Below are 12,561 nucleotides of genomic sequence, written 5' to 3'. Positions count from 1 at the left end.
GGTCAGAGAGGAAGTGCAGTGCAGGTAGACAATACGGTGCAAGGCCATAACGAGGTAGATTGTGAGGCCAATCTTATCATAGCAGGAATCTGCTGAATGGTCTCATTACAGTGAGATAGAAACTGGTAGTATCTTGTGCCCGTTGGGAGGGAGGAAATAACGTCCGGGGTTTGATTATGCTGGCTACTTCACCAGAGCCGTGAGAAGTGTAGACAGAGTCCACGGAGCAGATTCTGGTTTCTGTGGTGTGATCAGATACAGCCGTAACTCTCTGTACTTTCTTGTGGTCTCATTTAGGAAGTCTGTTTCTGTACAAAGCTGCTGTGCCTGACGCAGAAGGAAGAATCTGTCATTCCTCTTGGGACGCTGATAGCCCATTACTCGACAGTGTTAGGCAGTCACTCACACAATGGTTAGCTGGCAGAAGACCATTTGGCCCATACTGTGCATGCTGGCTCTCTACCAGACCAACTCAAGTTTCACCCCCTGACCCCGCGCAGTGGCCTTGAAATTTCTTTCCTCCCTTGAGGGCAACATTAACTGCTTCATTCAGTTGCAGCACACAAGATTGTGGAGCAGCTCAGAAGGTCAAGCAACAGCTATGGAAAGAGATGAGCGGTCAACAGTCCTTTATCCACAGTCTCGTGTCCCCATGTCTCGTTCAGTAATCCTACATTAATCCCTTCTTATTTTTAATACCCCCCCCCAACCCCTGCACTCACATTTTCTTTAATGAATACACAAGGCAGAGAGAAGACCAATTTCTTTCTCACAGAGTGGTCAAATTGTTGGAACTTCCCTCCCCAAAGAGGAGTGGGAGCAGAGGTTTGAATGTTAAGGCAGAGAGAGATAGATTATAGATAAGCAAGGTCACCAGGGTAGACAGGAACACGGAGAAAGTGACATTATATTCAGATCAGCAGGGAAGTTAAGTGGAGGGGTAACGCAGCTTCTAACCCAGAGCTTGGTCAGCAGAAGACAAGCCGCATTGTGTTCGACTGCAGACTGCTGCAACACCCAGGGACTTGGTCTATATTTATTTTGTGTGATTGTATTTTACTGCTTTGTGCTGTGTATGACTATTGGTTTTGTGTTTTGCACCTTAGCCCCGGAGCAGTGAATGCTGGGCTGCATTCATGTGTATTCATATATGGTTGTGTTTCTCACCCTTCCGGTTTCCAATACAGTGGACACCATCCGTCTGCCCCACTGGTCAGTACTGGTGAACGTACACCAGGCTCTCCCCATTGTACTAGAAAAGACCCTCTTCATGAGCTGTACAGAAATGCGTGCCCTCCTCCTCAGAAACTGCCCTACTCAGTATTCAGGTGAAACCCTTGTCAAGATGACCTTGACCCTTCCACCTGCACTCACCCCTCTCCTCCGTGAATCCCACAAAGTGCTTGCAATTTGGCCAAACATCAACGGTCTGGTTTTAGTGGTAATGACTGGCCATGCTAATGGTGGTGGACAACCTATGTTGGCATTGGAATGTATGGTGCCCCCAGCACATCAGAAGGTTGTGTTGGTTGTTAATGCATCCGATGCATTTCAGTGTAGGATTCTCTCAATGTATGTGTGGTAACTAAACAAATCGGAATCTGGGAGACCAGCACTACTTTCCTCCCGCAGACTGGTGGCCCTGACAACCACAGCACTGATGGTGTTGCACTCCCTCTGCATGGCAAGGTGGAAAGGTCCAGTCTCCTTGGCCGACGTCTTCTCTGGAACGGGTCTTGAACCCACAACCTTCTGACCTTGAAGTGAACACACAGCCACAGTTGAGAGCACGTGTTGAGCGTTACGCACACAAGCCCCAACTGGGGAATACGCAGGCTGTGCCGGAGAACATATGGAAATGGTTCCGGCAGAGTGGAGAGTCATGAACACTCAGCCCCTTCCCAGAGCAGCAGGCCTGAGACCAAGTGGCTAATTGAGTAGGGTGATATATCGTTGAGTGGTTTAAAGAGTAGGAAAGGGGGGGGGGGGTTGAAGAGAGCACAAAGGGGGGAGGGAGTGAGGGGACTAAGGAGAGTGGGGGGTACTGAAGAGAGAGAGAGAATCTGAAGAGGCAGCAGTGTGACAGTGTGAGCTAGTGTTTTTTTATTTAAAATAAACTTTCTAAATAACAAAGATTCCAAGAGTAAACCATGCCTTCTTTTTCATTCGTACTAGTGCTATTCCAACCTGGCTTGTGAAGTCAGCTTCACCGTGCCAGCACAATTCCTGATGAACAGGAGTGATAAACCACATTGTTGTTAGGATCCAAACTCTGAGCTGCTTGGGGTGGAGTGAAAGAGAAAAAGAGATGAGGCCCCTCTGGAGGCTAATCTGAACGATGGGTGCCAGTGTGAGTGACGTCCATGGGCTTAGCAGAGTTGAGAGTACTTCCTTCAAGCCCCTGTTTGAGTATTAACCTGAAAACCAGTCCCTTGTTGATCCTTTACCACGTATCAGTGCTGCAGAACAAAAAGTCCCATTGTTTCGCTCAGCTAATCATTCTCCAACCCTCAATCAGTACCTTCACCCTCTGTTTACAGTGATGGGACACATTCCTCCTCCCCTCCCACCCCCGAAGGGCCCCCGCACTCCGGAACCATCTGCAGGGACTGCGTCACAAATCTTACAGCCCAGCCGCAAAGGAGGCCCCTGTCTCTTTGCTCCCCTCCTGCCCAATAACAACACAAAGCCCCTGTGCGAGGCCTGGTTGTTATTGCAGGCGGGCGAACACCTGGGAATTCCAGCCTTCCTCATGCATCAATGCCAGCAGATTATCCGGAGAGAGCAGTCTGCCTTAAAGGGGCCACGCATCTTCACCAAGTCCCAGCCTTGTTTTGGGGTAATCTCTTTAGTGCTGGCTCAAACCCAGCCGGGGAGATGGGATTCACAAAATATAAGTACAGGAGCCTGAAGACCAACACTCAACATTTTAGGAACAGCTTCTTCCCCACTGTCGTCAGATTTATGAATTGTCTGTGAACACTGGTTTATTACATGTCTGTTGCCCTACTTTTTGAACTTTGTAACTTAGGGTAAGGTTTATGTCTTGTACTGTACTGCTGTTACTAAACGACTCCTCCACCACATATGTAGTGATACAAACTTGATTCCCATTCTTCTGAAGGGTCCAGTTTACAAAATGCTGAAGGAACTCAGCAGATCAAGCTGCAACAATGGAGGTATATGGTTGGTCAATGTTACGAGTTGAGTCCCGGCGTCAGAATACAACTCTTGCTTCTCGCTCTCTCTGCGCGAGTCCTGATTCAGGATCTTAACCCAAATTGCTGACCATCCCTTTGCCTCCTCAGATGCTGCTCGACTGCTGAGTTCCTCCACTGGTTTGTCTCTTTGCTCCAGGTTCCAGTATCTACAGCCTTGAGTCTTCTATAGGGCCAGCCCAGGAGTAATGGCACAAATGGCCTCTCCTTTGTCACCCTTCTGGGTGCCTCCAGTCCAGACCTCCTGCACGATCCACAATCACCACCCACCTGATCTCTACCTGGCCCCTGACTGGAACACCCTCTCCACTCTCAGTCTATCACACTTTCCCTCCTCAAGCATTCTCTCTCCAACCAAGGTCACTGAACGTACTAATAAAATCTTAAGGGACACAGATAAAGAGTGGATGCACTCAGATTTTCTCCCCAGGGTTGGGGAATCAGGAAGTAGAGGACATAGGTTTCAGCTGAGCGGGGAGAGAGTTGAAACACAGAGTGGCATGCATACGAAATGAGCTGCCAGCGGAAGTGGTAGATTAAAATAGGATCAGCTGTGATGAAGAGTTGGGGCAGTCTTGATGGGCCAAATAACCTAACTCTGCTCCCATATCTTATGGGATTAACGGCGTTTAAAAGACAGTTGGACAGGTGCATGGATTCCAAATGCTGAGGTGGTTATGGGCGAAACATCTGGGTTAGAATGGACTATTTGGGCCGAAGAGCCCACCTCTGTGCTGTATAATTTATGACGTGGTCATAATATCCCCTGAGGATCACATTTTTGACGTGTTTCTAACTTTTTCCGTGCGCATTATGTGAATTGGTAGGTTGGTTTATTAACGTCATAAGTATTTCCATTCAATCCCAGCACCGTTGCGATCGGCTGGATAATTTTACAAAGGTGCGCCTCCTCTGACAGCACCCAGTGAAGTTTAGTGTCTGCCATAAGACACATGGGACATAGGAAAATAAGCAGCAGTAACAAGCCCTTCGGTCCGTTGTATCTACAGTGACCATCATCCACCATGTACAACAGGGGTTCCCAACCTGGTATTGGTCCATGGCACAAAAACAGTTCAGAACTCCTGAGTGACACTGATCTTAAATTAATCCCATTTTAATATTCTCCTAACATTCTTATTACCACCCGCCACCCCACCACCCCCCCCCACCCAGTTTCTATCCCTCGCCTACACAAGTTACAGTGTATTATAACCACTAATTTACAGTGGTTATTTCACCTACTCAAAGACAGCTTAAGAGACAGCATGTTGGCAGCATGGCGCTCCCTCAGTGCCAACTCGCCCACAACACAGTATTCACTCAGTTCCGCCCCTCCCACAGTGTGGGCCCACTATACCACCCCTCCCACAGCACAGTATTCACTCAGTTCCGCCCCTCCCACAGTGTGGGCCCACTATACCACCCCTCCCACAGCACAGTATTCACTCAGTATCGCTCCTCTGGCAGTGTGGGCCCACTATACCACCCCTCCCACAGCACAGTATTCACTCAGTTCCGCCCCTCCCACAGTGTGGGCCCACTATACCACCCCTCCCACAGCACAGTATTCACTCAGTATCGCTCCTCTGGCAGTGTGGGCCCACTATACCACCCCTCCCACAGCACACTGCTCCATTGGTACTGAGCTGGTGTTTTGAACCCTCAGGTGAAGCATCAGGGAACCCTATCGACAGCGAAGAAAGTGACAGGAGTGTATGGGCTTTGCATTGAGGCAGACACTTATCCCCAGCCCCTTCTCCAAGCTCCCTACATCACTCAGTTAGCCAGGCAGTTTTAAGCAGCTCTCCTGACACGCTTAACATACTTGTTGGTTGATAAAGTATCAGAGAATGCGTACAGCTAGTTGGGGGACAGCGAGCCTTTTGTCTGCCTGTCCTGCAGTGAATTACTGGCAGAAATGATTGTAGTATTTACTGCATTCCTTCCAGCACACCTCAGCTACTCTCCACACCAGCCAGAGGTTTATTTGTCGGTGATCAGATTTCACTACGGATTCCAACTAGCAATGAGCTGGGCTGACGGCCCCTTCCTCCACCCTCCCTCTTGGACTCCAGCTGCATTGTTTCTGAAGCAGAGGCAGAAACCTCTCAGTTCCTGCTCCAAGACCTGTACACTCTCCTGCCTCTCACTCACGCAGCTGGAAGCAGTACACCTCTGCCATGGCAGATCTCCGTAGCCCACTCCGTAACGGAAGCCTGGGGACGGCCACCTCGAGTGCTGGCGGCTTGTAGCAAGCGCTGGCCACTGCTGGTCAAGCACAAGGGCTCGGTGGCCTGCGACTGCCCAGCGCTGCGCTTTCTGCGTGAACCTGCTCTGCTTTTTTGTCACGTGGACATCATAACACACAGTGCAATATTGCTTGTGTCAAATCAAATTAGAGAGGATTCTGAGCAAGCACACGGCTTACTAACCCGAACCCGCATGTCCTTGGAACGTGGGAGGAAACCCGAGCCGTCACAGGGGAACAGGCAGCTGTGGCAATTGAACCCCTGATCCGACAGCTTGCACTATTGTGGCATTGCGTTAACTGCTGCACTACCATGCCAAGAGCGTTCGTGACCTGGAAGCGTGGGGGAAGCTGCTGAGGGCAAGGAAATGGCTCCTAGGCTGCACTGCTTGATGAAAGCACAGCCCCTCCTTGGGGCTGCTGCCCCCAAACAGCCAGCGGCAGGGTGGGGGCGCTTTCAACATGGTGAAGCCCACTGGTGCTCATGGGCATACGCAAGGGTGACAGAGATTGCTGGGAATGAGGTACAGACAGGTGCAGGTGGGGTGGGGGAGAAGGGGTGACGAGGATGACTGGGCGTCGTGAGGTCACATTGGTACAGTGTGACCTGGGTTCAATCCTAACAGCCGGAGCTGTCTGTGTGGAGGCTGCATGCTCTCTACGTGACTACATCAGTTTCCTCTCACTCCCATGTGGGTCGACAGGGTAATAATAGCCCTTACTATGTGGAATATGGTGGAGACGATGGGAATGTGGGGGAATAGGTAGAGAATGTGACTGAGGTCATGCTGAGAGCTGGTATAGAAGCAACTGGCCAAATGGCCTCCTGGCTCATTAGGATATGTGCAAAGACAGAGATTGTTGAAAAGGGGAACTTGTATGTGCAACCGGAGACATGTGGGGAACGGTGGCTTCATAACCTCACCCACTGAGCTTCCCCGAGGCCAACTGTGTTAGAGAGGTTTACACCCTGAGAGTATCCGAATAAGGGCCCTCCATTTCCCAGCGGGAAACTGCTCAATCTCCCGTCCTCTGCCACACAACACAGTGATGGATGTCAGCGCTGGAAGGCTCACTCCCCCAGTGGCAATACTGCTGTCACAGATGGGAGACAAGCTGAAGAAGAGGGGCAGCACCCAAACAAGATGCATGCCAGGAGGGAGACCCCGTGGTCTAAGACAGGGGTCTTTGCCAGGGACATCATAAGTTCCCAAGAAGTTGCTCCTACCCATCACCTCCTGGAACCCCACAGAACAGAGGAATGCAGAAATTAACTGCGTGTCCTCAATGGACACAAATCAGAAAATGCTGAGCTCTGACAAGGGGTCTTTGACCTGAAGCATTAACCCTGATTCTCCTCCCACAGTGCAGTCTGACCTATGGAGGATTCCCACCATTTTCTGTTTCAGTATACAGTAGCTGGATCAGGGATTTACGCATTGCCACGTTATAGGCAGTACAGGAGAGTTCTGCAGAGGAGAACGGAAGGGTTATTCTGCACCAGCTTGGCTCAATCGCCTTTCTGAGTAATGGTACTCAACGTTGCTGGTAGGCATGACGATGGACAGACAGGTCAACAGACGGTTAACAGCCAACATGGAGTCAGTGGGCCGAAGGCCTGTTTCTGTGCTGCAGGGCTCCATGAATCTGCAGGCTCCCTTTGAGAAGGACCTTCTGATCACCAAGTGCCATCGATCTTTAAATAATCAAAATCCACTTAGGAGGGGCGAGGCTGTGGACACATGGAAACTTCCCCTCTTGAAACCAGCCCTGATCCTGTCTATCTACCAGTTTCCTCTTTGGTTTCCTAGGACAACCCCTAACTCCTCCAGCTGAACCTCAGAAGAGTTGAGAATGAGTATAAATTCCCTGATTGGAGAATTACTGGGCAGGAGGTCAGCATCTTAGGCAAGGCTGAACATTAAGAACCCCTACTGAATCTTGGCACAAAACTGGAGACAGAAGCAGTCTTCCTTGGCATTGTAGCTCTCAGTACTGCAAGGAGTGTCCAACGAGATCCTGAGCTCTGTTTTGGGGTCTGTACTCACAGCTGAGTGTGCTTTAGTGGCACATGTAGCAGATCATGCTACTGTTGATGGACATGGAACACATAGAAACCTGTATCAAGACCGTGCCTCTCCACAAGTTGGAGTAGCAGAGCCCGGGGGATAGCCAACCACCAGTCAGCACAAGTTGGGTAAATTTACCCAAAGCTGTCGCCGAATCCCAGTGGAGAGAGCGGATGCAGAATGAAGACTGAGAACGTCACAGGGCAATCTCAGAAGACTCCATACAACTATTAATAGCATTCAGATGGCAACTTCCTGACTGAACACCTTAGGCCACTTTTATCAGTGGTGCAGAGTAAACATAGCAACAGGACCAATTTAACATATCTCCCATTCAGTGTGAACAAACTAACAGTGGATAAAGACCGTACAGCCCCTGTCAGCGATGCAAAGGTGGCTAATTCAACAGCCTAAGAAAACTCTCGTTAAGATAGCCCCCAAGGCAAATCTGTAAACACGTTTGAAAGTTTAAATCTTGATAACAGATAACCTCTGACTCATACACCACTGTAAGCAATTCCCAACCCTATCAATCTTATCCGTCTCCTGCGCTCTCTAACTTCCGCAGAGCCAGACCACAGTGCAGTGACAGTGCACTGCCCTACTCCATCAACAACAGCATGATTTGTTGGTCCCACATGTACTACTGAGGCAGACTCACCCCTACAGTTGTGAGTACAGAGCTCAGGATCTCTTCACACACACTTTGCAGTACAGAGGACTATAATGTTAAGGAAGGCTGTTGTACTTAGCGTCTCTCTCCAGTTTTGTGCCAAGACTTTGTCAGGGTTCTTGACATTCAGCTTGTAAAATACAGCTCTAGTCTGAGATGCTGACCCCTTGCCTAGTATTCTCTAATCAAGGAATTTATACTCATCCTCAACTCTTCTGAATTTCAGCTGGAGAAGTTGGGAGTTGTCTTTGACTTTCTAACAACAAGAACAGGCAGGATGGGATAGTTTCTTCCCCCAGGCCATTAGGCTTCTGAACTCTCTGTCACATCGTATTCAAATTGTCACTGGTTAATTTGCTCTGTACCTTACAATATTTAATATTAATGCACTTTAGCTTGTTATTTATGTGTGATTCATCCTTAACTTCATAAATTGTGTGTTATGTGCACTACTGTGATTTACACCCTGGTTCGAAGAAATGTCTCATTTCTAGATACATTATATGGTTATATACGTGTATATAGTTAAATGACAATAAACTTCACTTTGTTATCCATGGAACAAGGTAACCACAGGAGAGATTGATGGACAGGAGCAGAACTGGTTTAGAGAGGGGAAGTTGTTCACATTAGTTCAAGAAGCACAGAATACAGATTCAGGACCTGGGGATGAGAGTTTAGGCATCCAAGTAGAAACTTTTCCTTTAACACACAGGGAGAGTCAACAGTTCAGATTGAGACCCTTCTTCAGCATTCCTAATGTTGAGTCTCAACCTGAGGTAATAACGTTAGAGGTGAGACAGCAGTGACCTGTTTAAAGTAGGCCCAATGACATAAACCACACTGTGTGGCTGGGATTGACATGTCATTCAAAATGCAAACTCTGCATGCGAAGATTTGCATCAACTTCACTGTCCCGTATGTTATTGTGCAAGGAAGGTAGAAGTGAGAGGGAAGGGACAGAACTGAAGACCCTGAATTGGAAGAGCTGATCCCAGGCCCTGCTCCCTATAGCTTCCAGGTAAGTCGTCACTAGCTTCAGACAAAGAGCCAGGAGTCAAAGGGCATGAACTGAAAGCCCACCTGAAGCAGCCCATGCAGCCCCACCTCTCCCCACCAGCCCCTATCCCAAATCCCCAACTATCCACTCTGACACACTGATTCACAGTCCGAGGTCACCACTTCCTGTTTGCTTCCCGAATTCCAGAGCCTCCACCATCAGCCTGCTGCTGAATCCCAATCCCGGACCACCCACCCCATTCTCCCAATTCCCAATCTGAGAGCTGACCATTCCCACAGTGTGGCCACTCTCTCAATTTCCCAAAAACAGGAGAGCCTGCTGTCCCTTGATCCCATTGCCTGCACCTCCTTCATTCCCCACAGAGTGGCCCTTGGCTCCAGGAGAGAACCTCTGCTCTTTCCTAGGATATACTAACCCATGGTAAACAAGGCTAGGAGCAACTGGAGTAGAGGAACAGAGAGGGCAGGAAGAGGATTGGAGAGGAGGTGGGGAAGCAGCCATGGGTGGGGACAGCAAGCCTAGAGAGGAGTCCAGCATGGGGAGAGGGGGCAGAGGTGAAGATGCAGTGGGTAGGATCCAAGGGCTGGCACAGCAGTGGGAGGGGTGAGTGGGCTGAGAAGCTCGACATGTCTCTCTTACCCTATCACAGAAGTTATTTGATGTTTCCTAAAATGCAAAATGAACTTTCCAACTATTCCTAAATTCTCACATTGGAAGATGACACAATAATCCTCAGGGAGAAGGGGTTTGGAATCTGCCCTGGAAGTGCAGTAGGCTACTTCAGAGCTGGGAAACACTTATTGAATGAATCCATGATGACCGCTGGCTACAAAGCTTCCTATGTCTTCTCCCGAGGCAGATGTCATTCCCTCCGAACTTTGTGGGAATTGCTTTGTCAAAACATTGCCCCAGCTGTCAAAGTTCACCTCTGACCCCGGGGGCCACTCTGAGAGATAGTCAGCTGGCACCTCCCACCTTCCATCCCCTGGGGCTGTTCAATTAATCACAAAACAGTGTATGCTCCCTGGCCCAACAGCACGCTCAGGAGAAACCCAATGAAGGCGGCTGTTTAACTCTTGACGCAGCACCGGGGCAGATGACAGGGGAAACTGCTTAAAAATGCAACATCTCTTTCTTCCTTCCCTTCAAATTTCCCCTTTCTTCTCTCCCTTTACAAAGCAGCCGTACCCTCACATGGGCGATTTCTGGTTCAAGTCTCACCCTGGATACCTGAGCACAGACAGATCCCATTCCCTGCTGCATGGCAGGGAGGGAGAATTTCATCTGCCAAGGACCTGAAGGACCCCATTCTACTGGTTTGTCGAGGAGCAGGAGATACCCGGAGTCCCCTGGGGCAAGCCTCATTAACTGGTGATTGCAATGCTGTTTGTGGGATCTTGCAGGCTACAGATGAGCTGCCAATGCTTCCTACATTATAGGAGGGGTCACACATCAGGAGGCTCTGAAAGGGTGTGAGAGACAGCATGGATGTGGTGGGGGGGGGTGAGATATAGAGAGAAAGAGGGAGGGAGAGAGAGAGAGAGAGAGAGATAAGCAAGAGAGAAAGAGAAATAGAGTTAGAGAGAGATAGAGAGGAAGTGAGAGAGCGCGAGAGAAATATGAACCAGTGAGGTGGGGGGGGGGGGGGTGTGTGTGAGTGAGAGAGTGAGAGAGAGAGTGTGAGAGTGAGAGAGAACTAACACGAACGAGAACACACCAGTGTGGGTGTGTGAGTGAGGGTGTGCATGGTTTCTGCTGACCAGATTTCCCTGCAGCTCCTCGGCTACTCCTCATTAACAGCATTCTGCCCACCCAGCCCCTGCCACTAGAAGCCGACTTGCCACCACCCGGAATACCTCCAATGCTGACTGCCCTGGATAAGCTCTCCTGACTGCTGCACCATGGTACAGGGTGCACTTGTAGCTCCGGTTCGATCCCCGCCTCGGCCGCTGTCTGCCTGGAGCTTGCATGTTCTTGCTGCGACCACATGGACTGGCGTCTGAAAGTTGTCCCTAGTGACTCACGGTGGGACAAGGGCTTGTGAGAAAGTAATGGGGGGGGGGGGGCGATATGTTTGTGTAAACGGTTAGCGTAACGCTAGCACAGAGACAGTGATCCCGGTTTAGTTCTGCCGTTGTCTATGAGGAGATTGTGGTTTTCCTCTGAGTGCTCTGGTTTCCTCCCAAATTCCACAGACATGTGGGTTAGTAGGTTTACTGGTCACGTGGCTGTAATTGGGCAGCGGGGACTCAGTGGGTCAGAACGGTCTATGGTGGTGCTGTAATCACAATAAAATAAACAGCACTCCAGCCTGTAACCTCTCACTTTCTATTCTGTCCCTATGCCCCAAACTCTCCAGGGAGAATGTTCAATTTATAACACAGCTTAACGGGTTTTGAACCTGCCTGTGAGGAGGACAAATTGGACAGGCTTTCAAATCGTCTGTGCCCCAGGTCACTGCCTTCATGATCCTGTACCCAGAGCACTTGTAACAAGGATTCCTTACGATTACCTGTATTAAATGTCAGAGCACATTCCAGAACTGCCTGCCACTGTTGTTGAGCCCACGAAATGCAGCCGACCAGTTGAAGAAAATTTTTCTACCCTTTCAGAGTACAAGCCCTCTCCAGAGTATAGCAGGAATCTGTTCCTGTGATCTGTCCATAACCCGAACAGTTTGCAAGATGGAAATGTGGCTGAAAACCAAGTTTCTACATGGCAGAAGTGCAGCCAGCAAATCTATCCCATCAGCTTCCTAAACACTCACAGGTAGGGCGTTGATAAGCTGGGACCCGCAATCTCACACATCCCCACTTTAAGTGCAGTACAGCAACAGGCCCCTTGATCCACAATGTTGTACTGAACTAATTAAATCAGCAATCAAATACCCCAGTAAACTAATCCCTTTTGCCTTCCATTTCCTACACATTCGGCTGCCTCCTCTTAAACCGTCTAAACAGCAGCCATCACCATCCTACCCATCTGTTCATTCTGTTTTCCACATTTGCTATCAAAAATCTGCCAATCTCCATTTTCAAGTCACCCATTGAGCTCATTTCTAACTGTTTTATGGAAGAGAGGCCCACTCTCTCCTCTCCCTCCCACCCAACATGTGGAAGTCATATCCCAACAGTTTGCAAAACTTGTCCAAAACTCCTTGAAGTGGAAAACTCGTTCAGCCTATCAATTCCTCTCAGCAACACACACAAAATGCTGGAGGAAGTCAGCAGGCCAGGCAGCCTCTATGGAAAAGAGTCTCGGCCCAAAATGTCGACTGTTTACTCATTTCCACAGAGGTTGCCTGGCCTGCTGAGTTCCTCCAGCATTTT

At 49.4% G+C, this 12,561-nt stretch overlaps 1 protein-coding gene across 10 annotated transcripts in view; it reads right to left on the bottom strand.

Annotated features, from left to right (window-relative positions):
- LOC132392444 (fibroblast growth factor receptor 1-like) overlaps positions 1 to 12,561 on the bottom strand; it is a 193,265-nt gene that overhangs the window by 74,150 nt on the left and 106,554 nt on the right. Inside the window, exon 1 of one of the 10 annotated variants that reach the window (XM_059966361.1) lies at positions 5,376 to 5,418. The exons of the other annotated variants lie outside the window; for them this stretch is intronic. Within the exon in view, the coding sequence (XP_059822344.1) occupies positions 5,376 to 5,403 (28 nt within the window). The 5' untranslated portion in view covers positions 5,404 to 5,418. Of the gene's footprint in view, positions 1 to 5,375; positions 5,419 to 12,561 lie in introns of those variants that run through there. 10 annotated transcript variants of the gene reach the window in all.

Source organism: Hypanus sabinus, chromosome 1 (genome assembly GCF_030144855.1).
Source record: "Hypanus sabinus isolate sHypSab1 chromosome 1, sHypSab1.hap1, whole genome shotgun sequence".
Taxonomy (NCBI): domain Eukaryota; kingdom Metazoa; phylum Chordata; class Chondrichthyes; order Myliobatiformes; family Dasyatidae; genus Hypanus; species Hypanus sabinus.
Note: the sequence above shows the minus strand (reverse complement) of the source record. Positions and strands in the feature narration are given on the sequence as shown.